This window comes from Tympanuchus pallidicinctus, unplaced genomic scaffold, assembly GCF_026119805.1.
Source record: "Tympanuchus pallidicinctus isolate F22 unplaced genomic scaffold, pur_lepc_1.0 scaffold3, whole genome shotgun sequence".
NCBI classification, from domain to species: domain Eukaryota; kingdom Metazoa; phylum Chordata; class Aves; order Galliformes; family Phasianidae; genus Tympanuchus; species Tympanuchus pallidicinctus.
This window is the reverse complement of record NW_026294747.1, coordinates 54,280,228-54,307,342: the sequence shown is the minus strand read 5'-3', so window position 1 is coordinate 54,307,342 and position 27,115 is coordinate 54,280,228. Positions and strand designations below refer to the sequence as shown.

At 40.6% G+C, this 27,115-nt stretch overlaps 1 protein-coding gene across 6 annotated transcripts in view; it reads left to right on the top strand.

Moving 5' to 3' along the window:
- KIAA0586 (KIAA0586 ortholog) overlaps positions 1–26,160 on the top strand; it is a 64,655-nt gene extending 38,495 nt beyond the window's left edge. For all 6 annotated transcript variants that reach the window (XM_052695524.1, XM_052695525.1, XM_052695523.1 and 3 more), the window contains 2 exons: positions 3,167–3,248; positions 25,791–26,160. In XM_052695524.1, coding sequence (XP_052551484.1) covers positions 3,167–3,248; positions 25,791–25,936 — 228 coding nt within the window. In that variant the 3' untranslated portion in view covers positions 25,937–26,160. The remainder of the gene's footprint in view (positions 1–3,166; positions 3,249–25,790) is intronic.
- Positions 26,161–27,115: the final 955 nt, after the last annotated feature.

The window sequence follows — 27,115 nt, the reverse complement described above, 5'->3', positions numbered from 1 at the left end:
GGCAACACCATGCTCTGTGAGCACTTCACTAGATTTGTGCATCCTTCTCTACTCTAGGTAGTACAAAAGCTTGTTTCAGCATCACTTATGTACCACGTAACAATGGTCAGCCTCTTGCCTGGTTTCTGTTAGGGATGTATCACATCTATGACTGGATCTGCTTTGTTGCCTGCCTGTAAGAAATAGGTTTGTTTTTATCTCTAAGCAGTGGGTTGTTTTTTTTGTTGGTGTTTTTAGGTTTTGTTTTTGTTTTTTTAAATAAAACTGTATTAGCCATGTTTGAAGCAAGAACAACGATCTGTTTAGGAACAAAATGAGGTTTTTCATAATGTTTACAATTGGCTTCAGAAAATACATATTTCAGGTGCCATCCACCTGGGCCATGAGTTTGTAGAACTTTGTTCTGATTTAATTTGGAATGTTCCTCCCTGATGCTAGGACTTACTGTGGCAAAACTTGGGCTGCTTTTTCAATCTGTCTGAACGGGATCTTTGTTTCAGAAAGGTTGTGGATGGCAGTGTGGAGCTGCCATACACTTGCCACTTCTTTGCTATCTGTCACATGTGTCTGGGTCAGATTCTGACCAACAGAAGACCGTTATGTTTCCATGTGGGACAGTAATGCCTTTCAGTCATGAAGAGTGAAATCTGCATGGTCACTCCAAAATAAACGGCTTAAGTCACACAGGAATTTTCTTATCAACCCAAATTCCTTGGCTGCTCTTCCATTCTGGTGCTGGACTTTTGTGAGATTTATATGTGCTTTTAGCCACTGTTAGACAGGATGTCAGACTAAATTCATCTTCAGTTTGACCCCTTCTGGCCATTCCTTTGTAACGTTACAGGAATTAACTGCTGTTTGTGGCCACTTTACCCCTACACTCCTACTCGAAGAAGCAACAGAATGACTAAGATGAAAATGGGCTCCTCCTGTTCTAGATAAATCATTTTGTGCTTGTGGGAGGGACATGAGCATTGGAACCAATATTTGTATGGCTAAACATTTCAAAAATTATAAACCTAAATCATTCCAAGTCCCCAATTTGTTGTTAGAAAGTGAATTGCAAAATACTTACATAATTTTTTAATGTAAGTGGAGATGTTTTTATGCAAGCTAGGTGAGTGGGATTATCACCTGGCTATTCTCATTAGCTTTCATTTTTAGTATTTCAAAATAAATAGCTTTTTTTTTTTTTTTTTTTAAACATTCCAGGAATTCATAATTGTAGGTTATCATTCTGTTATCTCTCAACTTCTACTTGCACCTCAGCTCAGTTTACAAGTTTTTGAAACAAAACAAACATTAAACTAAAACAAAACCACTTCAAATGGACACTTATGAGCATGTTTTAATATATACATTTAATGTTCTGTAACAATGGTAGCCTTCTATCACATTTCCATGAGACTTTAAGGCGGACCCTCCTGCTTTCAGAAAAAGATGTTTGCTTCCCTTGTCTGCTTTGAAGTGTGAGCAGAGGGGGTCATGGTATGTAGAGGTGCCTGAGTTCATGCCAAACCTTGAGGAATACAAGCTTGGTCTCAGACACATATATTGATTTTTATTAAATTCACCTCACCCCTGTGCCGGTGACGATGCATTTGTGCTTGTTTTAGGAGGAAGTTTTTCCCCCAGAGGGTGGTGAGGCACTGGCACAGGTTGCCCAAGGAGGCTGTGGATGCCCCATCCCTGCAGGCATTCAAGGCCAGACTGGATGTGGCTCTGGGCCACACAGACCCAGCACACAGCAGGGGGTTGGAGCTGGCTGAGCATTGTGCTCCTCTGCAACCCAGGCCATTCTATGACTCTGTCACAGAGATGATGTGCTATGCACTAATGTAGGATTCTCCAACTTTTGTTCACTGAGGAGTGTAAACGTGTTCACGCAGCCAGTGAAGAACAGAGAGTGACTGCTTTTCCTTTTGTTCCTTCTGATTCCTGCAACACTGGCTTACGTGGTCACTAAATACATGACAACCAGTAACATTACTGCTGATATTCTCTTTATCATAGAGATGGGTTTTGGCTGAAAGGAATGGAAAACCTTGATTGCGTGGTGACATCATGCTTATTGTTTGCCAGACAAATATTTTCTTATTTTTGGCTAACTCTCTCACTTGTGGCTTATACTATAGAAAGTTTCTCATAGGGAACTAAAGTATATTTTTCTTCCTTTTAGCTTCTGGGGAGAAAAATACCACTAGCACTTGGTCATCAGGTCTTCAACATAATGCCCATGCTCTTGGATCTTTTGGATAGGGCAGAATTGCTGTTTGACTTCTGAGAAGCAAGTGTTCAATCCAATATGCAGAAATTTATGATCTTTCTCATGTTCATCGTTAAGAATCTTCATTTAAAAATTCATATTAATCTCTAATATGAACAGAATAACAGAATAAATCAATTTTGACTGTCCTAAACAATGCTTAAGTCTTCTAAGCCTATGTACACAATTTTGACAGCCTCAGTCCCTGCAAAGAACATGATCTCTATCCCAGCCAAAATCAGCCAAAATTTCTTTGTATTTTTCATGTTTCCTGTGTATGTGTGATGGAATGTTTTTGGGATGCACTTTCTGTTCCAGATACATAACACACAAGAACCAAGCGTATTTGACCAGTGTGATTTTTCCTTCTTGGCACACGCAGTGTTTGTTGCTGTTTTCCCATGGGCGTTGTTGCAGACATACATCCTCAAAAGAATGGAAGGAAGGCAGTAAAATAATTTTTAAAACAGTGTCAAAGAAGTATATTTCATACTTGACACGTGTTTTGCAGCCATGCACTGAAATCTTTAGTTTTCTTTTTCCTTTCAACTTCCCCTTTTTATCCAGTAGGTTAATACCTATAGCGAAGTCTTGGGTATGGAAGAAAGCCAGAGAAATCCTAAGTTCTCTGTGCCACATTCTTTGAGTAGGAGTTAAAGGACTCTCCTATGTCTGCAGGTCTAACTGGCACTTTGCCATCATCTTTCCGGAGAAATTAGAGTTGCAGTCAGCTAATTCAGATCTGAATTCTTTTGAAGCTGAAAGGAAGTAGAACAAGTGCATAACCTTTAATGAATCTTTAAAAACCTCTCTGGATGTTTCTTGAAGCTCCGCATGATTTTACTGTGCTTTTAAATAAAAAGTCAGTTTTCTAATGTGATTTTAACGTATGTTACATAGGAAGAAAGCCAAGGAGATGCACGAGTTGTGCGACCTCGAGTTGTTCATGTGAGAAGGAAGTCTGAAGAGATGCAAGAAGAAGGTAAGTTGTGCATAAGCAAGCCAAGTTCTTTCAGTTAAGTACACCGCTTTTAAATGTTGTTGTATGCTCATGTGTAATGAGGATCTGATGTTAAAAAGTTTTTGTTACTGTGAAATTCCCAAATTCCTACAGGTTTGTATGCAATTCTGTATTCATAATTTTGATAATTGCTGGGGTGCTCTGACAAGGTTGGAAAGGCAGCTGTCTGTAATGTCATGTCATCAGTGGATGCCCCATCCATCCCTGGAGGTGTTCAAGGCCAGGTTGGATGGGGACCTGGGCAGCCTGGGCTGCTATGAAATGTGGAGGTTGGTGGCCCTGCATGCGGTGGGGGGTTGGAACTTCATGATCCTTGAGGTCCCTTCCAACCCAAGGCATTCTGTGATGCTCTGAATCCTTGACATTAAGACTTCATTTAAACTTCATTTGCCAAGATCTTTACAATGTGCATATGATGTTGTCAACTGAATCGTTAATTGCTTTTAGTAAACAAAGTACTCATCATGCAGTGATAGATGGCAACAGTTCACGTGTGTGAGAAAATGCTGGGGTGCTGGAGGCAAACTGAACGAGTGTGCAAAGTGTTAGGATCATGCAAATGTGGAAAAAATAGACATTTTCAGTGTTAAAGTGGCCTGATTTAAAATGAGTTTCAAGCTAGCGTATAACAGATAGTGACTTTCTTCTCAGATGGATGCTATTATCCATGCATAACCCTTCTATTTCTAGAGATTATTTGACAGTGTTTGTTAAAAGTATTAATGACATTACATGAGAATGTTTCTTGCTTACTGTTGTTCGAGGCAGTGTTGGAATAACATGAACTGTGCATGCTTCTGCAATACTTCATTATTTTAGCAGATAATAAGTTTGTGGAGGTGGTAAAATGAGATGTAGCAGTTTTAATCTTAAGTGCTAAGAGCAGGAATCTAAAAACCTGCAGGTCTGCTACGCATGCAATTATAATTACCCTTGTGTAGACAAATTCTTCCTGCAAGCCTTTGTAAAATCATTCTTTGAACTTCTTTCATTTAGTTATTTAAAAAAAAAAAAACATCCAAGAGAAGTGTAATTCTGATAGAATTGTTATGCTTCAACTGTAAGTGGGAAGAAAAGCCCTCAGCCAATGTTATGGTCATGGGACTTGGAACCTAATTGCAAAACTGTGGATTACATATAAAGAAGAAGGGGATGAGTAATGTAAAACTTAGCTTCTATGCACAATTAGTGGGGAAGCTCCCAGAACTGCAGTGGCACACCTTGGTGTTTGTGTATGGGACATTTATAAGCATATGTTTTTAAGCTAGTGGGTAAATAGATTTTATTTACTAAATAAAATAGTTAAACTCTTTTTTTTTTAATATTGATGGAAAATGTAACAATGACTTTTTCTAATAGGAAGAATTGTACTTTTCCTCAGCCTCTCAGAAATTCGGAATTGTTTGAGGAAAGTGAATTTCCAATAAACCTCTAAATTGCAGAAAAGGAAATCGTGTAGCACATCTGCCTTCCTGGATGAATACTTCCTGGATGAATACCAGCTTCAAAAGCAGTCTTCCTTGCTGGTGGTTACAGTTATGCCGTCTTTTTTTCCTCTTCTTCTCCACCACTTCCTGTTAAGCATCTGAGAGGAGGAGGAGGGAAGGGTTGGGTGGTTTTCCTAAATACTGTACTTCATGTTTTTACACCTCAGCTTAGGCTTAAGGCCCTAACAAGGCAGCACTTCTGGTCTGTATCTTTGAGTCGAGCATTGGAGACAGCTGGACATGGAGTAAAGTATTTTTATCACATCTGTTGCTTTCTGAAATACTTACCTTTAAGAAATAATAAAGAAAATTACCTGTACTATAATAATAATAATAGAAATTATTTGGACCCAGTCCAAGTTTAGCTGTCAGATGAAAGCATTTAACCACAGGATGGCAGTAGTCAATTTTCTTTGCAAGGAACGCACCGAAGAAGTTGATTTATATACAGGGATAATTTAAATCTCGTTTGTAATATACATATTTAATGAGCCAATAAAAAAATCTAGAGGATTTGCAAGTGGAAGCAACTGTCTGTCAGTTATAAGCACAGAAGGTCTTGCCTGTGCAATCTTTACCACATTGAACTTAGTCAAAAATTTGAGGGTAAAATTAATAAGAATCGTTTGAAAGAAAAAAGAAAACTTGCAACTTGATAAGTACACATGGGTTTAAGTAAATACAAGATTTTAAAATTAAGCACATCTGTTACTGTAAGATCAAAGCCCCCTGTTTGCTAAACTTCATGTCAAACAGCTGCCTTTACTGAGATAGCAAGGGACAGTGAGTATCTGCTTGCAAGTGGAGAAGCATTCCAGAGGCAAAATCATTTGGGTCTTTTTTAAAGTTTAAAGGATAAGTGGTCGTATCAGTATTAGAGTTCAGAAAATCCAGAGCTCTGAGATGAAGTGTGAATTCAGTGTGACGAGAAAAGAGAATTTGTTGTGGACTTAAAATTTGTTTTACAGAACTGATAAATACGTGGCGAGGTCTGATTTATCTTCTGCGTGTGGTCACAAGTGCACGCACAATAGAACTTTCTTTTGTTGTTCAAGAATGTTCTGTGGTCTACAGTGAACATGTGTTTCTACTGAAAGAAAGTTGATTGATGTCCTTTAATGAAAGTTGAAGTTCAGTAGGACTGTTACAATATCATGCCTGAAAGGGTAATGTCTCCCGAAAGTTACAATTGAAAGTAAAGCCAGAATGCATTATTAATTGAAATGTGTGCCTTCTCTAGACATAGTGGAGACAGTGGTTTGAAAACATGTATTTGTAGCAAATAATATACATGCATATGTATTGCTGGCTTTATAATAACCTTTAATCTTTATACCAGTCTTTCATATATCTTCATGAATTTAATATGATAATAATTGTCATGGTTAGTAAATGCACATATTTCCAGAATACAAGCATTTTTGGGGTTTGCGTTAACTTAATTGAGAATTCTTAAATTAGAATGAAAGAACAGGTGGCAATGCTTGGCTGCAGAGCATTTTAACATTTGAGCAGCTCAGAACGAAGAGGTAAATGTATCTTAATAATTTTTCTGCAGCACAGTCACAGAATGCAATCTAGAGAGCATAACTTCATGATAATAATTCCTTTTTATCTCCAGCTAGTGAATTATAGCCAGGCAGCCATAAGTACATGGGAAAGTAATATTGGAAAACAAAGCAATTGGCTTTGTTGCCGCAGAAGGATTGCACAACTGTTGTGGAGGAGATGATCTGTGCAATAAAGGAATTAAGGGGGCAAGAAGTCATTAAACAATTGATTTAAAAACAAACAAAACAACAAACAAACTTCCAGAGTCACTGCCTAGTTCTAAACATGGCCTTCTACTTTGTTCACGCTGCCATTGTGCTGCACTGAAAATTGTCATATTTCAGTTGAAAATTGTTAACTAAATAGTTTCTTGTCTCTCTTCATTGGCCTGAAGTTGCTTTGAGTTAGGTTTGGGGCTATTTTTTCTTAAATCTCCTGTGGTGTGAGGCAAATCTCCAACAGATGCTTCAATAGGAAGGAAGAAGATGAGGATAAGGCCAAAGGTCTTAATTTTTTTTCTTGAAACTGGAACTGTTTTGTTCAAACTCAACAACAGTTCTACTGAAAGTTTACTTTCTCTTTAATACCCCGATGTTTCTTTCTTTGGACTGAAAATCTCTCAAGATTTTTGCTCGAGACTGTCCAAACCACCCTGAAAATAGCAGCTAGTGAAGCATAACAGAGCTGTTCTATCATGCTGTAGGCAGAGTACCACCACAACCCAAGAAGTAGGAGTAGTTTGCACAGCCTACATTGTTCCTTGAATTTGACTAATTTCTGAGATAAAATCCTGGAAATTACAGTTATGAAACCAATTAGGTGTAATTATGGCATTTGACAAGCCAATGTTTGTTCTGTGGAGTTTTGTGTGTTTTTTTTTTCCTGTAGCTCTTCAGAACTCTTTGTTTCTGGCCTAGTTAAGATTCTTGCTTCTCCTATACAATTACCTCCCCGTGATATCGGGTGGCTCGCTGCCTTAATTCAGTGAATATATTTTACATTCAGGCGAGTCAGGAAATGCAAAGCTGCGTTTCCCATGGAAACTCTGCCTTTTCTGTAAGTAACCATTTGCTTTTGGGTAATCCACGTGGCTTAGAACACCATTTCTCAAACAGGATTCATTTGCTTTTTCTGCACTGTGTAACCTCAGTAGTTACATGACATTACAAAACAAGCAGCTCCGCAGTAAGACAGCACTTGGCATATCTGCACATAACATCCTCAGCAGCCACACGTCAGAGTTGCTACTTTGAATAGAATACAGAATTGCTGTGAGTAGGTATGTGGCTGTGTTACAGGACGTGGAGGACAGTAGCTTTGAATGGCTTTGCTTTTGTAAATATTACCTAGCTATCAAGTGCCATTTATATCTACGTTGGATTTTTTTTCCCTACTGAGCTGCCTCAATTATTTTTCAGGCAAAAGGCACTTTAATTAATACAAATAATCATAAGAGAAATAGAGAATTAAAAAATACATACAGTTTATACTGGAAAATGACCAAGTAAGCTTCTATTGCTTTGCAGCGCGAGGATTTGTTACTGGCTGACTGGAGAAGATGCTCTCTTCTGAAGTCCCAAAGACATATTATCTTTCCCTTCTCTCTTTGATGTACTTGCATTAGATTTTTGGTCACTTTGGGATTTTCTTCAGCTTCTAAGAGGTTGAAAGTTACTTCTGAGAGTTCTCTTACCGCGTTCCTCCTTAAAAGGCACAAAGGTGCCAGGTCACTTCTTCTTGTGCTGAGGTCTTTTGCAGTGGGAAGTGCATGCAAAGGCAGAGCCTTTTCAGTCTTTGGTGTTTGCGCAGGTGATGCCTTGTATCCATCAAGTGCTCTGCACAGATTTATGTTCAAGTTTAGATTTGCTTATTTCTCACTTTTGAAAGGATATTTATACTTGAACTATGCACATTTTGTTGAGGTTTGGGATGTGCTCCTGTAACCAAGTCCCTCCTTTAGTCTGTATGCAGCAGAAAGGATATTCACCAAAATTCCAGCACCACAGGTGGGGCTTTTCTGGCGAAAGGGAAAGAAAAACTTATTCAAACTCACATCATCACTTCCCCTGGAGCCTGTGAAACACTTGGATTTTTACTTGTCTTTTTTCAGATTTACTGGTGCTCAAACGTAAATATTTGTTATTCTCATCTGATTCTCTCCTTAAGCTTAGATTGTAAAAGATTGTGGGTGATCTCATCCTGGTAACGCTACAAGTACGTTTTATGTTATCATGAGCTGAAAGTTTAGGGAACTAGCAAAATCAAGTAAGCGTGGTGTTTCATTTGTGCATGGGGTTATAATGTGCTGGTAATAATGAACATTTCATACTGAGAAGCTGGAAATCCATGGGACTGCTGCATCAATCATCCAGTGCACCTTCCAGATTTTGTATGAACTTTTTGCTTCAAAGTGTCACGTGGTACCCAATGTGGTACCTGAGGAATGTGCTGTCTCTATCAATAACAAGCTTTGTTATTTCTTTGTGGGTTTTTTTTTTTTGTATTTTTTACTCTTGGTGATGAGGCAGATTCTAGGCAGAATTCCCTATAAATGAAGAGTATCTCTTGGTGCTGTATATCCACTCCTGTGCATTTCTATCTGAGCGCCCGAAATTCCTATTTCCATTCTGGCTTTTTACCTCTGATTTATTTATTTTTTTTTTACCAGCTCCACTTTCCAGTAGTATAAATCCACCTTTTCTAAGCCAGTCTAGGAGCAAAGAGGGATTTCATATAAGTAGGTTACAGCAGCTTTGCTAATTTCCCTGGTGCTCATCCACTTCTTTTGTGCACGGTTCTCATGTGCTGGTGGATCTGCTGGAGATGCCGTGCTCTTGACAGCAAGTATCAGATACAGTCTGAGATGTCCTGGGCACTAGCAGGCTCCTCACCAGGCTATCCAAGTTGTGCCAAAGCAGTCTTTCTCACAGCCTGTGGAGGATTTGTAAACAGGCGAGGATCTGACTGAAGCAGCTTTGTATTGTGTATTATGATTTGTGTGCACTTTTACAAACTTACAGTAATTGCTGTTGCCTTCATTGTAAAGAGCAAAAAATAAATACGCACAATAAACCCCCTAAATGGGCACTGATCCCACTGGCACTGATCTTGAGTAACTCTGAATAAAAGCAGATGGTAGCAAGCCGGCTGGGCTGACCTGCTTTCCCCTTTCATACAAATATTGCTTGTATAAATGGGGGACACACACACACAAATTAATGGGCTCAGGCAAGCCACCTAAGGACAGAGACTCCCTATGTACTCAATGCTTACAGCAGCCTAAGGGCTGTTTCCAGTTAGCTCTTCTGTGGAGGGAGAAGTTTCTCACAAATTAATGGTTCCACAGCTCCGTGCCATCGTTTAATAAGAAGGAACTGATGTGCATCTAGAAAGTAAGCACCCTGAGCTGCTGTGTGGCCTGTGTGTTGCAATAGGTCACAGCAGATACTTGCTGCTCAGTTGAATACACAGCATGAAGTCCCTTAACACACCACCTTCTATTGTCTTTATGTTGCAGAGAAGCATTAGATTTGCGTGGTCTTGCAGTGCTTTAATTCACACACCTGTTGTTCAGCAGGAATGACAAATTTGAAGTGAGATTTCTACTGCTTCTAAAGATGCGCCTCACTGTGTCGTTATAACAAAACGCTTTCTGAGGAATGACATTAAAAGTAAAGAGGGGAGATTGAGGTTAGATGTTAGGCAGAAATCCTTTAGTTGAAGAGTGATGAGGCCCTGGCGCTGCTGCGCAGAGCTGTGGGTGCCCCATCCTGGTGGTGGCCAAGCCTATCGATGGGCCCTGGGCAGCCTGAGCTCCCAGCCCACAGCAGGGAGTTGGAACTCAGTGATCTTTAAGATCCCTTCCAACCAAAGGCATTCTGTGATTCTATGAATAGTGCTGTTTTTTACTCAGCAAAGCATTTGCTTGGGGTTGCTATGCCTCTGCTAGAGATCATAGCCTGCAAAGGTAATGTTCTGAACAAGGTGACTACACCCTCAGTCCCTGCAGTTTGCAGCCTGGTACATCAGTGCCAGCTGTGTCAGCTGGACCCACTGCTGGCTTGGTGGAGACACCGTAGCATCTTTAAAGGCTGCCTTCCTGGATTGGGTTAACAGGCATTTAAGACAGTCATTTAAGAAGTCCTCTTATCTCACATTTCTTTTTCAGTGTGAAAATTGCATTTCTTTTATAAAAAGCTTCGGTATCAGACCAGGAAGTCTTTGAGGCTGGTGACAAATTGCATGGATACCGTATGGTGACAGATGAAGACAAGGAGTATTACAAACACATATTTCAACTTGAAGAAACATTTACAGCATGACGATAGGAGAAATGTAGGCTTTCTGTCCTCAGCACACACTGTGTTTGTTTTATTTTGCTGGTTGGCGGGGAAAGCAGATGTTGCCCTTTATAATTTAGTAGCTTGTGCATGGCTGAGGGCAAAGCAACAGAATGAACAGCTTCTGCTGTCCCAGTTGCGCTGGCTGCGCTGATCTCTGGCAGAGGCAGCTGGACACCCTTCAGCTTTACCTGTTTGTAGAGGACTCTCATTTTAGCTTCTTAAAGCACTGCATAAAAATCGAAAGGAGCCAGCTGTTTGTGTAGTGCCTGGGTAGAAGAGAAATTACCAGGGCGACGGCATACGTGCCATGTAGAGGCAGCTTAATGTGAGCGATGAATAATCTGCAGTCTTTGCTTGCAAACCTCTTTTATGAAGGAGAAAGGAGATTTACAAATGCTATCATTCTCAGCCATTAAATTCGTTTTGTTTTCTTACTGAATGCTTTGTAAGTTTGTGCACTGCTAACAGAGCAGGAGCGTAGCTATGAAGTTGTTCTTAATGAAACCTACCGAGCCAGTAATATGGATACTTAGTTGATTGCTATCCACAAATTGTCAAATCAAATTGCAACATTAGTTTTTTTTTTAATTTTATTGCTGAATATATTGTAAGAGTGCATGACTCGATGGCAGTTCTCATACTCATGAGCAGTGCGGTTGGCTGGTATTTTATTCACTTGTTTTTCTGAATCCTCCAGGACTAAGCAGCCCTCCTGCTTTATGCATTGAACAACGGCCAAGTTTTTCTGGTACCTTCTTCTTGCTGCAGCAATACAAAGGCTGCCTCTAATTAAATACTATTAAATGCTACAGATGCTCTTCTCTGAAATACCTGTTGAAAATATGCTTCTGGTGGCTGCGTTTGCAAGGAGCAGTGATAAATAATGGAGGTGGGTTCTGTTTTGTCTGCAGACTACTGCGCTCTGGTTTTCATCACGAGTGCTCTCACTCAGGGGAAGAAAATAGAAGTCTACCTAAAAAATTAATTCAGATTGAGAACCTTCGCATCTCTTGTTGTATAGAGACTGCTTTCCTTCTCTTATCTAAAACTTTTCTTTTACTTTTAGAGCAGGAAGAGCTGTTCTTATGGACAGTTCTAAACAACTTAAGTGAAAGTTGCAGAGTGTGACACAAAATACACAGCAGGTCAGTGAGAAGCATGTATTTCTGAGCGCCTTGGCTGCAGGAAGGTCGCTGTTTCTCTTTTGTACAGCACAATTTTGACTCTCTGTTAATGCTTTCTGTTTTAGGGTCAGATAGGTACATATCTTCAGTGCAAAATAATAATCAGCCATGCACAAACAATGGAAATGTGCATCTCACAGGCCACCCAGAGTCTGGGAGCACTGCATTTATGTTTTGGGTCAAAACGACGCATTGAAAGCAGGTTAGACTTAATATGGTTTGACCTGCTGACCTCCATCCTGCTTGTTACAGTAAAGCAATAATCTCAGGGTTGTGCATCATGGCCTCATTTTATGCACTGTACCTATCACGAGACATAGGCAGGGCTGTGTTTGTTTTAAAGGCAGTAAAAGAGCTGCAGTTTCTGTCCCTTGTCAGGCCACTGGATCTTCAGTAGAAATAGAAGGCATGGAATTTGCTGGCGCTTGCTCCATTGCTGTTATTTAGTTTGTTTTTATAATCGTAAAACCATAATTACAGATCTTGAGAAAATTATTTTATTTACTTAACAGCTGCCATTGTGCGCTGTTATGTAAATCACAATTAATAAATGGGAAATATTTACTAGCTTGTGTTACAGCGTAAATACACCATTAGCTTCTTTAGAGTGCATGTTGCTCGTTTGAGTAATTGGAAGCGATCCTGGAGACATGCGAGCAGCGAGATTACACAGGGAATGCTTGTTTCTGGAGAGGGAGCTTCCTTCCTGAGTTTAAAAAAAAAAAACCAACAGTAAGAAAAGAAGGGGAAAGAGTTTCCTGTTGAGAGTCCTCACTTAATGGCCAGGCAGCCGTGCTCTCCTGCCCCAGCTGCCTTTACATGCAGCCTTTGTGGAGGCGGTCTCTGCTGAACGCTGTCTAAATCCACTTTCACCAAGCTCATTTTACAAGAGCTAGAAGCATTGGGGTCTGTCTATGCAGGCAGCTGTAGGGTTTAAAGAGATTTTTGCTCTTCTCCCATCTGCTTTTAAATGCAGGGCTAAGGCAGGCGGTATCTCTGTGGGTAGAGTCTGATAAAGGCTGTTCTGTTCCTGAGGTTTGTAATCTAGCAGCAGCCTGACGAAGAGATTCCAAGGAAAGTTGCAGCTCTATGTAAAAAAATGTCTTCTGACCTCGATATATATGATGTGAAAAATGAATAATAGCAGCACTGCAGGCAAAACCTTCTCTGCTATGATGTGACAACCCTCCCCTTCATTGGAGGTTTCAAGAATTTGGCCGTGCTCTTGGAAATCAGCCTCACGATTCTGCTGGAGAGATGTTTTTAGCTCAGACAGAGCACAGCACACAACGGCTTTGTTAAAGCACTGGCTTTGTGCTTATGGCAGGAAACTGAAGCAAAAATATACTTTTCTACCTATGATCTGTGCTGGTTGTTTTGAATGGAGCCAAGGCAGCATTTTAGTCCATGCTTACAGGCATGAGCACCTCTGCAGCTAGGAGACAGAAGCAGTTAAGAGAGCAGTTTGCCCCTGACTTTGTATTTCATTAGTTCAGCAGCTCTTTTTCTTTTTTTAGGACAAACCCTCTAGCTCTGTCTGCCCTGTGACGGGCTGTTAAATGAGAGCATCCATTCAGCTCTTCAATTCAGCTGCTTTTTGCAAGCCTGCATGGAAGGTGAAGTACTTACAAAGAGTAGACTCCATGCATACCCACAGTTGGTTGGCGGTTGGACTTGGTGATCTTGAAGGTCTTTTCCAACCAGGACGATTCTGTAGGTCAGAGTGGTATCTTTAGGAGAAGTTTGCATCGTGCAGCCCTGCTTGGCAATCTGTCAACCAGCAACAGAGCAGCCAGCAGCAGCAGCGAAGCTCGGGGGATGTGTGCTGGAGCTGACAGACCCCGGGATGATGTGATTTCAGAAGGCATCCAGGACATCTCTGTGTCACTGCGATTTGTAGGTGCACCGAGCTGGGCATCCCAAGTGTGTGTTTGTCCTCCAGTGAGAGCCGTCTGACTTTGTGCACGCACAGAGCACCGCAGTGCAGAGCTCACCAGAGAGAATATTCTGGAGCGTAAGCAAAGAAAGTTCAGATGTTTTCAGTCTGAGAGTGAAATCGCAGAAGGCCCTCCGTGGTCTGACTTATTGTGCAATCTCTGTAAGTAATTTGTAATCAAAATACCTTTGCACATGTCACTTTTATATTTCCTGTAATAAAACAGCAAGAGCAATTAAGATTTTGGACCATAATCTTCTACGAGTTTGCTTCTAAAAGGGGCTGGCTTGGGGATTTTTTCAGCTATGACTGAAAGAACCAATTTTAAGATTTCTGATTACTTCAAAAAAAAGTTTAATAATAGCTATTTTAACAGACTTCCAACTGTAGCCTGACAAACAAAGCCGTTATGTAGTAACATAATTGATCTGGTGTTTACTTCTGAGAAAGTAAAATAAATAACACCACAGAATTCTTCACAGAACTGGGAGAACAGCTGTGCTCCAGTTACCCAGCACATGACCCACTGGGCTCCATTTGCTTAAAATCAGAATGAATTGGTAAATCTGCATCCATATTCATGCAGATGCTTCAGAGTGAGTGTGCCTGATAGCACGCTGTGTGCTGTGCATCTGCAGGGTCGTTCTGACACAGCTCTGAAAGCTGTCTGTGGTCTTGGCATTCTTCAGGGAACATTAGATTAATGCAGCCTGCCTTCTCGTGTGAGTTTTTTTTATTATTTTTTTGGGTTAAGTAGGTGCACGAAGGCTGGTGCTGCATAAATGAATTACACGGAAGGCTTTGGAGGAAGAGGGTGCTTGTAAACTAGACTGAAATTAATGAATATAAGAATTAGAAATCAAAACTTTATGTTTAGTCTGAGGAGAAACAATTCCTTAAACCATAACCACATGGCTGTTTCTTGTTTGCATCAACTCTGGTTGACTGTTATTGTCTTCTGTTAATTCTCTGGGGCAGTGGCCTGACTTTGTTGAATGAGCCAATTGTTTTCCTTTGTGTTGCCCATCAAGTAAGTCCCCATCTGGTTTGTATCAGACTGTTTTCACAGCCAACAACTGCTGCCTTTTCTATATCCTGACACTTAAGGGCCCCATGCTATCAAAGCATTGCTGTGATAGCCTGTCTGGTTGGGCCTATACAGCTGTGCCTTGCAGCTTGAAACTATTACCCAAGTAATGGTAACTTAGAACTTGAACTGGCCCTTATTCCCATTGGTGTCGTGTGTACAGTGAACAGAATACATTTTTTGTTGAACTCGGTCCTTAGCAAGAATTCTTTAAAGCTCTTACGTGAGTTTATGTGATCGGTCCGTTTTTATTTTCCAGCAGCTTCCTGTATCTAGAGGTAGTTACGTGTTCTTCTAAAACATTAGTGAGTGCAAGACAAGCAATATTTATTTAAGGCACCGTTGTAATTACTTACTTTTATGGTACATTAAAGCTCAATACGTGAAAATTAAACAAGCAAATGATTCTTAATAGGGACTTTTCTTATCAGATTGAGAATATATTGCCAGCAGTGGTCAGGAAGCTTTCTGAGTGTGATAAATGTGGGCTGTGTGAATCACACTACACCTCGGCTATGACTCTGCTTGCTTCCAAAGTAGCTCTCTGAAAATACAGAGCAGCAAGTCTGCATGGACTTGTTTCTCTCCAGGTGGAACAGGGATTGGACAACTCTCTCTAACCTGGGAGGTAAAACTGTATTACAGATTGCATTACAGGACCCTCGAGGGGCCCCAGGCGTGACCCCAGGCTTTCCTCATCCTAGGAGACAGTCCTGTTCTGAGAGGCCTTGCAGCATGTGCGTTCTCTCCCTTAAATATGGTTGAAAACAACCTAATTGCATCAAATAACAGTGCCATTCAGATGTGATGATCTTTAAGCATTTGGTTTTCTCTGCTCTTGCATAGGCTGTTGTGTGGCATAAGTCTTAGTGAGGGGAAATATGTTCCCAAATGAGTGCATGTATTGAATTTGTAACTGTATTCTGGAATCACTTCTTTCATGATAGTCTGTATTGAAGAGAGGGAAACAAAGAGGGACAGAAGGAAAAAAGGTAACAAATAATGCATTTTAAATTTGCTTCTTCTGTGAGTGTGTATAGAAAGGGCATGAAAGCAGATTGATTTATCCGAGTGTTCCTAAACTTGGGAGTGCAGAGGAATGTATAGAATATATATGTAATGGAAATAAATTTGCTTCAAGTAAGGTACCAGGGAGCCACTAAATTCCATGAGCTGCTTTAAAATCAAATTATTGAAATTCCCTTGGCTTATAACAGTAAACTGTAATTACTTATGGACCTGAATGACTCATAGGTGATTTTATTCAGCATTAATGTTTTGTATAGACTTGCATACACCTGTGGTACCCATGTAGCTAAGTTGGATCCTATTTCTTCACTTGCAAACGTTGTAAGCCCAGGACTTCAGCTGCTGCCTTTGCAGAACTGCGTGTTTGGTACAAGCTCACCTCAACTTCAGGACTGCAGAACTCGTTAGATAGGAATGGTTTACCTCTGTGCTTTTTGTAGTTGCACACTGGGTCTGATTGTGACAGATTAGGACTGTTGTAAACAATTGGCTTTATGTTGTTGTCAGTTCTATAGAGTGTTTGCAAAGGTGCTTTCTTAAGGAGCTCTCTATAATTGCTGTTCCTACAAACTGTAACTAGCTGAATTCAGGAGCTGCAGTGTGCAGCCCCACAGATCTGCCCCATTCACCTGAGTCACAACCAGTTGGCACGCAGCACTCACACCACTGCAAGCAGCCGCTCCCATGCATGCCTATTTGAGTTCCTCTTGCTTTTTGTTCCAGTGCAGATTTCCCCATGCTGTGGCCAGGAATATTTAAACCTAGACAAGTGATAAATGAATTTCATTCAGACAGCTTACGAGCTCTATTAATCATGTGGCCCAAAGCAATGAAGAAACCTATTGGTGAACCGAGTACAAGCCAAGATTGGCACCAACACTTTGGGCTGGGAAGAGTGACTGTCAAAGAGCTGCAAGGCTTTCTAAAGCAAGTTGGCACTGGGGACTACAAAGAATTATCACCATCAATTAATGCTTCAAGTTTTTGTATATGTGTATAGTTTTAGAAGTAAAGAACATCTGCCCAAATGAGAACCCGATGTGAGCGGGGCTTACATTTCAGGTTGGACCAGCCTCCGGGCTCTTGACTGAGCTGTAGGTGACCCTGCATGTTGCAGGGAGTTGGAGCAGTTAGCCTTTAAGGGTCCCTTCCAGCTCAAATGATTCTGTGATTCTAAGTAGTTATGTTTGTGTCCCAGGAGGCACTGCCTGGCTGCTGCTTGAAGACTGCAGAGCAGCTCCAGGGTTGCTAGCAGTTTGTTGGTTTTACTGGTGCTGGTGGGGAGCCGCTGGTCACCGCATCTTCCAGAAGCACAGTGTTAGAGGGAGCAGTCTGCAGTGCCTTTCTTTGCTTTGTACAACAACTGGCAGCAGTGGATGCGTGAGCCATTACAATAAGCAGCAATGTGGGAAGTTAGGAAGGGGGTGTAGTGTGCTAAACTGGTAGCATAGCTGTAGAGCAACGTGTTTCTGCAGTTCATTGTCTCTATTGATTTAAAGCTGTTTGTGAGTTCTTTTACAGAGCATTGCAAAGGAATCTTGTTTTATTCTTTCCCGTGTAACAGGCTTTGGTTTTTGTTTTGTTTTCCAAGGAGGAATGCTTATCGTTACTCACAAAGTTTAAACATTCTTGACGTGTGCAAATGTTAAAATAGCACAAGAAAGAAAAAAAAATGCTGTCAAACATTTCCAACTTTCTGGTCCAGAGTATTGGATTGTAGACAACATTACTTGTCATTATGTTGGGTGCTCATTGCGAGGGAAGTTTTGGATACCCTTTGGCAGAATAAGGTCTGAACTTTTGCACGTTAACTCTCTCCCAGCACATCTGCTAGTAAAGACATTGAATGTATTCCTTATTTTAACATCATGCTGGTGTAGATTACTGTAGTATTCTTTCTGACCTAATGGAAAAATTATTTGCCACTTAAAATTTTCTAGAATTACTTATTCTTCATACATCTTTCAGAGTTAATTGATATGCACAAATATTAAGATCTTCAATTGCCACCTTCAGCTATTTAACATAAGTCTTGAAGGGAGATCTTTCTAACAAGTTTGTGGGCACGTGTGCAAGCAATGTCTGTGCAGAATTGCAAAATGCAAAACTGCATAGGGCTGGATTTGTTCTGTCTTGTTTTGCTATGGGGAAAAAAAAAATCATAATCTTTTTAAAGGGTGCAATTACAAAAATTGAGTAATTGTGCTGTAGCTATGGGCTTTTTAATATGCCAAATTTTTGTAGTGTTGGTACAGTAATGGCAGTCTTGGCAAACCGTTTCCATATGCAGAATCCCATGACTTTAAAAGTGAAAAAAGATCAAAACAAATGCATAAGGTCCTGTGAATATTTACATCTGTAGAATGGAGGATTACAGCTAGGTGACAGTGATCATCTAGATGAGAACACTTGTCATTTGAACAGCTTTTTATTCTGAGTAGGTCTGGTGTAGATTTTTGTTAAAAGAATGCAAGTAGTGACTTCAGTATAGGTGATGAGTGACTCACAGTGAGAAAATTCTGCCCTGCAGCACTGCTGGAGGGGCTGTGTGGTACAGAAGGTTTTCTCTTCCTGATGTCCATCCCAGAGCTTTCATGCTGACCTGACTGCTGCCATGGCTGGAGGGAATGTAACTCTGGCCAGGAAATCCACTTGTTCGGTTGAGAGAGAGCGCATCAAGGAATCTCGTCACGTTTTTAAGTGATAGAAAGTAGCTCTTGGCTTCTTGCCCATGCTCTGCAGTTTGTTGTCTCACATTCCTAACAATTGTTTTTAAAAGTCTGCTAGCTGGCCTTAATAGATGAGCTGAGTTAATAGAGCCGGATAGCAGATAATGTTTACTAAGCACATGCAGTGCGAGCATCACTGCAGAGAACGTGCTCAGTCTTGACCTGCAACACACAGAACTTGTCTGATTGCTGTTTGTCTTGAACTGTGTGTGCACCCATCCCAAGTGATCTGGACAACTGCGCATCAAAGGCTGCATGAAAGCCATCGTAGTGCAGTGCATGGGCCACACTGACCCAAACAAAAATTCTGAGACAGGAGTGGATTCTAGAGTAACCCAATAGGTCTGCTAGCAGGTATGCCTGCTTATAAAGAATGTCACTTCTGGGATTCCCTCACTGGGACACCCATCTTCATTTCACCACACCTTGGGAAGATGCTCATTTTCAAACCCATTGCAAGCCTGATTTGCCGTGAGGCATTACAGAATTTGTTTGTCCAACTCTTAGCAGCTTGTGTAAATTATTGTTTAATTATTTCGAAATAAAAACAAGTCTTGGAACTTTTATGAAGGTGCTTTGATTTTTTTTAACTTGACACTCCTCATGTAGGCTACAAACACTATTATGTCTAGCACTGTGGTACAGTGTAGATAAGGTGCAGGCAGTAGTACTGCAATTAATATGTAAAGATAAGATGTCTCAGAGGAGCCAAGCTTACTGCTAGGTTGTACTGAATGACTCTGCATCCTGACGGAGGTCTGTGTAACTTCATTTCAGAATTAATGTGAATTCATGCTATTGGTTGTATGAGTCCATTTTCTTACAGAATCATAGAATGGTTTGGGTTGGAAGGGACCTTTAAGGCCACCCAGTTCCAACATCCCTGCTGTAGGCAGGGATATCTCCCTCTAGACCAGGCTGCTCACAGCCCTATCCAGCCTGGCCTTGAATGCTTCAAGGGAGGGGGCATCCACAGCCTCTCTGGGCAACCTATTCCAGTGTCTCATTGCCCTCACTATAAGAATTTCTTCCTAATATCTAGTCTAAATCTACTCTCTTCCAGTTTATAACCATTTCCTCTTGTTCTCATGCTACCTGCTCAACCTTCCCAATACAAAGTTCCTCCTCCTTGAGCTTTGTTTTGCTTTGCTTTGATAGCAGGCATGAAAATGTCTTTTGGATCCCCAGACATGAAGGTGTGAATAGCAGAGCTGTATGTGTTGCTTTTATATTACTACTTTCCCATCCATTCACCTTTAGATTTTGCAGAAAATGAAACAAAGAAAAAGAAAAAAGATTAAAATATGGTTTTTAATGATCACTTGTCAGATTTTTCCAATCCCACCAGCTGTTTACCTGGGTTTTTTTGTGGACTGAGAGATTGTTCCCTCAAGCCTTGCACAAAATGCTTGTTTTTGTGATATTTTTCTGGTGTTGCTGTACCTGCTGTTCCTTCTGCTGTCTGTTGTTCACTGTCTCTTTTACCTCTGAATAAAACTTGCTGTTTCCAGGTCTACTGCAGATGACCCCTCCTCTCCCTGTTTTGAAACAAAATGGTTGCAATCAAGAAACAAGCAATGCATACAAGTTACAAAATGAGTATTCATGTTCATGTCCCAAAAATCGCAGGCTTCTGCAAGGAGAATTGGAGCTGACTTTTCTATTTCTTCTTTGTATTAATAATTATTGCAGTTGTACGGAAAGATCATTGCACATCTTCTGAAAGTGAGTTGCTGGGAAACAACAGCAAGAGTTGCAGCCAGGGAACTTCGTTGTTGAACAGTGAGATATTGTACAGCACAAAGTATGTCAGATCGAAGGGAGGAGGGTAGATTTTAGTCACCAAAAGAAAATATTTATTTAGTAAACTCTGCAATCTCATTCCTAGATGTTTTTGGAGCTGCTTTCTGTCTGCCCTTCCCTACCGGTCTCCAACAACTCCGTTAGGATTTTGAACAATCTGGTTCTAGTTTATTTTATGTATTTCTAGTTTTTGTTCTGTTTAGTGTTACTATTGGTGGGAATATAACATGTTTTGGAAAACCGCTGAACCTTGAACTCAGACTTGAGAGGAGGAAAAAATCATTTTCAAATATTCTGCTTTGTAAAACGCGTTCCCTGCTTCGCCCATACCCCACCCTCCTGTACTGACTCAGGATCTGATTTATTTCCTTTTCCCAAATGTTTATAAGCAGGATATACATTGGAGTTTAAACAAACAAACAAGAAAGAGAAAAGAGTGTGTGTGTCTGCATGTTTATTTTCTGTGTATATGTACACACAATTTCCGTAAGTACACTACACCATGTGAAGATGGAATTTGCCAAGTTTAGGTCAAACCTTCAGCTGAACTCACAGTATGGAGTTTTCTGTCTCCTCTGGTGGCTGTAGCCCACTTATTGGATTTTATGAGTTGGCTGAAGTTTCCCAGAATGAAACCCTTTTTTTCAGCTCAAGCAGTAGACTCATGCTTTTAGATCCAGACATTTTTTGGCTCAAATCCTGCAGATATCAGTCCATTTCTGTAGAATATCTGATGTGTTTTAATTGTAAATCTATCCCTTTCGTGTAACTCAGCCCTGGAAATTTGGCCTCAGTTTGCCTAGAGAATTTTCTGTTTGTCATGAAAGCATTTAAGTAATGGATGATCTGTTTTTGAGCTAGAGAACAAAACTGCTCGCATTTGCAGAGCATCTTGTTCTCTTGCTTTTGTGTTTCTAACCCCATGGAAGCCAGAGATCTGACCTGCCTTCAAGAGCCCTGTGCTAAGCAGTGCATTTATGCAGTGAGATCACAGTCACACGTGCTTAAACATTTTTGCTTCGTTTTTGGCTTAGCTGGGAAAGGGCATCTTCTCCATAATAGCATAAATGTGCACGTGAATTCAAGGTGGAAGTGGGCCAGGGTTGAAGAGTGGAGGACCTGTGGTTTCTAATGAGGGGAGAATAATCTTGTCCAAATGGCTGGGTTATTTCAGAAGCCACTGATGGTTGAGCTCCCTTCTGAGAATGTTGTATTCTTTGCCATCTTGATGCCACCTGACCAGTTCCTTACCAGACCAACTTTCAACTGTATAAGCCATTAAATCCTAGAAACATTGAGTTATGTATTCAGTATACAGAGTATAGCTTGACATGAGACTTGACTGGAAATACTGTTTCTTGTAATATAATTAGCAACATGACTGACATTGCAGTATATTTTCTCTTTTCAGTTCAGCCTTCAGGACTGCTTACATCAAAATATGCCTGTTTCTTATTGATATATATCAACCCATTAAGTCTGGAATAATCTTGACTTTGCAGAAAATACCGCTTCTTGCCTTGCTGTGCTTAATAACTGTACAGCTAGGTATGAAAATGAGTGCACAAAATGGGGGAAGGATGGAGTAAAAACTATTAAGGCACTTTCATTGGGGATTTTAAGATGCCGAGTTACGGATTTGCAGGTGCTGTGCTATCCCCTGTGCTCTGAACACTTGAGATAATGCCATCTGGAGGAAGTTATTTGTTGGGACAGGACAGCATTTTAATCTTTGAAGTCAGTAATAAACAAAGTGAAGCAGCTGGAACCTGGCAGGAGAAGAAACAAGCCATTCGTATCAACCCGTGCTATTAAAGGAATGGGAGTTCTGCAGTGGACTTGTTTTTTTCATATGCTTGGAAAGTTATTCTTGCTCTAGAAGTTAGCTGCTTCAGTTTTTGCATTGGAAAAAGAGTAGAGAAAGGGTTCTGAAGGGTGATGGTTGTTCATAAACTTCAGGAAGTAATATGCAGTTAATTAGAGTAATTATAGTCCCAGTTATAAACTACAACAACAACCTGGGTCCCAATCCTCCCTATTTATTGTCTGTGAAGATAAGTCCTTTTATTGATAAGGGTCTGATTTACCTCTTGATAAATTAAAAATGGAAACTTTATTTAATGTATGGACACCAACCGTAGGGAGTTAAAGCACGTGGTTTTTATTTGGCTTAAAAGTCAGACTTGTTTAGTCTTTTTATTTTGCCAAATCTAAAAATTTAAAAGGAAAGATTTAAACATTTTTCTTTGTTCTTATTGTTGCCATATGGTATGAGTAACAAAACCTCCCTTCAGCGTGTTTAATTCCTTTTCCATTTGGCATACATTCACGATACACTTGTATATAGCATACTCTCTGTGTGACGGTATGTCTTAGAGAAAAACTCCCTTCACAGGTCACTGGATGGTTGACACACCATTAATTTTTATGTTTCTGTTAAACAAAGATCTGGAAATTTAGTACTGTACACGAATTTGTTATAGATTGCCAAGCACAGGCAAAATCCCTAATCGCAGATCTGACATTTTCCATCAGTGGGTCATCAAGATGTTTTCAGTCACCGTTGAGTTTCTACCAGGCAGAGTCCCTTAAACACACGTAGGAAGGGTGTCAGTTTTCACAGTTTATATGAAAGTATTCTTTTAGATGGTGACAGTGAATTCGGAGAAGTGGAGGTCACCTGGGATCACTCATTCCATTTATTGGATTTTAACAAGGAAAAGTTTTATAAATACATCTAAGTACATGATTACAAAATTGTTTTGAGTACTTCCAGAACTTCTAAAGAGAAAAAGCTGTGAAGATCACCAATCGTCCTGCCCTGCCCTGCTTTGTAAATGGAGGAATTTTCCATATTCATTTTATAGCGTATCAGAAGGTTCTAAGCACCAATGCTATGTGCATATTTATGACTGTGAAGGGTTTGGTGTGTAAGAGGAGAGCATCTTAGGCTTGGTTGTGAGCTGTTCTCTGATGGGGGGGGGGGGGGGGGGGAAGGAAAGAAATGAAATGGAGCATCATGTTAAGGACCTGGACAAGGACTGTCCAAGCTCCATCACTGATGGTCAGCAAAAGCTCAGTATAGACACTGGAAAATATGTCTGCTTAAAAGCTTGTGTGTGAACATAGAAATAAGCATTTTAAGCCTGCATGCTCGTGTTTGTGTATTTATCCACATAGGCATCTCTGTATGTGTGCACAGTGCGTGCCAGAGGTTAGATTCAGGGAGAGGTGAACATGATAAAGCACGTGTGGGGGTAACAGAACGGTTTCATCTTCGGGCCCACATAGTGGTAGGACTAGCAGCTTTGTGTCTTGGAAAGTTACAGTCATGGAGCCAAGCTTATTGAGTAGGTGAAACAGGATATCCATCATATTTTACAGTCAAAGTGCTGAAAATCTAGGTTCTGTATTTTCTCGTATCTTAACACAGTCAAAGACTTCAGACTTCAAGAAGTGTTTGCTTTGGTTATTTCTTACACTTTTCTTTAGGGATGTTTGGATTACTCAGGACCTGCTAATTTCTCAGCTGAGCAAGCAGATGGAATTATTCTGTTGATTTCTCTGTCCTTTTAGCATTTTACATCTGTCATAAAATTGAACTGCAGTACGTCTGTAAAATATATTAGAGTACGTGTTAAGAAGAATGTAGACTGATATCATAGGGTCTTTCAGCACCCCGGAGTCAAATGCTTGCAAAGTTACTACAGAGCCTTTGGGATAAGGGAATATTCTTTTTTTTTCCCCCCTTTTTTTTTTTTAACAAACCTGAAAACAGCTGTTGAAACAATGACCTCATGGAATATGACATGGCTGTGGAAATTATTAACAAAGTCAAGCTTTGAAAGCATCAACCTACATGCGGAATTGAAGCGCTGCTTTGGTGTCTCGGATGATTTACAGGACTTCCTTGGGCATTACACATCCATGTCTTTACTGTGTGTCAGCTTCACGTCTAACCAAATAAAAGCTTTTGCTTTTCTTCTGTTCCCCTTCTGAGTAACCTATTTTTGTCATGCGAACGTGGTTACAGACTAAGCTCATGGAAGTACTGCTGGAAAAACAAAACGCATATGTTACTTGCACATCCTTGTGGTGTTACTGTAATGTGCTTTGGAATCACGTTCAGAACATGTTGAATTTCTCATGCCATCTTACTGCTGCTGTGTTAGATTTGCTTGGGCCCGTGCCAACACAAGCCTTGGCATCTGCGCCGTGCTGAGGGTTTCAGGAAGGGAGTGAAGAAGGCTATCCAGAAAGTGAGGGCGGTGGTCAAACTACAGCCACTGCTTCTTGCAGAGCACGTGAGCAGCTGTGGCAGGCAGGTGACACTGGTTCCCAGGGGTCACACGCATGCTCCTGTGCTATTGCTGCCATCCCGAGGTGCAGGAGGCTCAGCTGACACAGGCTGCTCCATGAACTGGCTTTACCATCTCTGGCTTCATTTGTGTTTGACTTCCTAGGCTGTTGGCAGCTGCTCCAACATGAAAAACACCCAATGAAATTTTATTTTAGCAGTGGGTTTTTGTTATTTTAATTAGTCGTTTGGAGCGTGCTTTGCTACAAGGCAGATGAAAGCAGATTACCACTATAGTGACATAGTAGATAATTAAGTGGGGTGAAAGGAAGCCTAGCTTTCTTTTTTTTTTCATTGAGAAAATAGTGTTTTAATTACCTAGCCTGTGATAGAGGAAGGGAGGATTGTTATAGCTCACTGGAAAAAGAACAAACTCCAGAAGGGCCTTTGCTGTTGAGCACAGACTCATGTATGTTTGTTTTGCTTGTAGCTGCTGCATTTAAAATAAATATCCCAAGGACAACTGCAATCTCAAAACACTCTTTCTGGTTCTGTGAATGCTATGAATGCTATACCACTCATCCAATGCTGTTTTTCCTGTCTGGAGCCTGATTCATGACTTGCTCCCTCAGCTCCACAAACTAACGCATCTTGTCTCCTTCCTGGGGCTAAATGCAGTAACTTCTGCCCATCACCCTCCTCCCTACCTGCAGTACCTGCCTGCAGGTTGTTTTCTCTCCCTGTAGTGCTTCCCAGATGGGGACTGAGCACTGCTGTGACTTTTCACAGCATGTATACATGTGTAGGTAGGTGTAAATACAGTCCATCCTTTGTATCCGTAGATATTCATCCCTTTGTTGTCTTAGCAAGAAAACTGTGATGGCTAAATCAGCATACTCTGAAATGCCTTGAAACTGTGGACAGTGAGCATGTCTGTCTCCTTGTATTCCCATGAGGTGATGTGATATGGAGATGAATTCAGTACAGTTAAGTTGTATATGTTGTAGGCTGCAAATAACGTGGTTTTGTTCTGCTTTTTTTTTTTTCTTTTTCCTAGGAGAAAGTGTTGTCCCACATTTACATTCACACGTTTCTGCAGAAAGGATGTCAGTGAAGCTGCCTTCCATGAATATAGATGACCAGACACAAAGTATAAGTAGCATTCATGGGGATTCAGATTCTTCAGGGGCAGATACATTTTAAGGCGTATGGCTTTTTATGACAATCACTGTCTGAAGGTTTTGTCTTCAGTACATTTGTCAGCCTCGTGTGATGATCTGGATGTTTTATCCAAACAGTGATCTTTCAGAACTGCTTGTTTTCTACTATTTTTCTAATAATTTTGTTACAACTGTAAATTCAGGCAATGGCTCTGTTTGTGAATATAACAAATGCTTTTAAGCAAATAAAATGCTGTTCTTTTGGAATCGTTGTGTTTCAGTCAATGAATGTGAAGGTCCTTTAAATATTTATTGTATGCACAGATGAATGTGAAAAGGATCAGCATTAAAATCCATGGCAAAGATCTCTCTCAATGGTGGAAAAAACCAATTGGCTCAGCACAGTATCAGTACAGTTGAAATGGGGAGGCAGAGGAAAACGTACATGAAACCAAAGTCTTTGTATCAGTATTGTGTTTTTATGGATATCTTCAGAACTCGGCTCTCAAAAGCTATGAAAAACGACTCCTTTTTGGTTGACTTGTACCTCGTTGTGGTGCCAGAGCATATAGCTTCATCTGCACAGCTTCAGTGCATCACTTAATGGGAGACACTTTGTTGTTGCAGATACTCATAACCGTGAACAGTTTCCATTACTCTTATTTTATGGAGCCTGCACTGATTTCATCTCTCTGTAGCAGAGACAGATTAAAGTTCTTGTTGGCTCTATTTTGATCTCATTGACACAAGGTTCGGTTGATTTGCTGCAAAACCTGCAAAGGGAAATGGAAAAAGAGAGAGCTTCAACCATTCAAGGTCAGTAATATCCAGACGATTCAATTTTAAAGGAAGTCCTTTAAGCACGTTATAGAGTTGTGTTCTTGTCTGTCTTGACAGACATGTAACTAGCAGATTTGGTTTGGGGGTAAAAGCGTGGCAGGCTTCATGTAACATCACTTTAAGAAATGAAAAGATACCAGAGTGACAGCATTACTGGGGGTTGGTTTTCACCATACAGTGTCACGAATCATAGAATCGTTAAGGCTGGAAACGGCCTCTAAGCTCATCTGGTCCAACCATCAACCCATCAGCACTGTGACCACTGAGTTGCACTGGAACTACCTATGGGGTACGGAAATGCAGAGGGGATGGCAAGAGCTCTTTAAGCCACCTTTCCTCCAAGAGAAAATCTTTGATGAAATTATGTTCCAAGTTCCCTGCT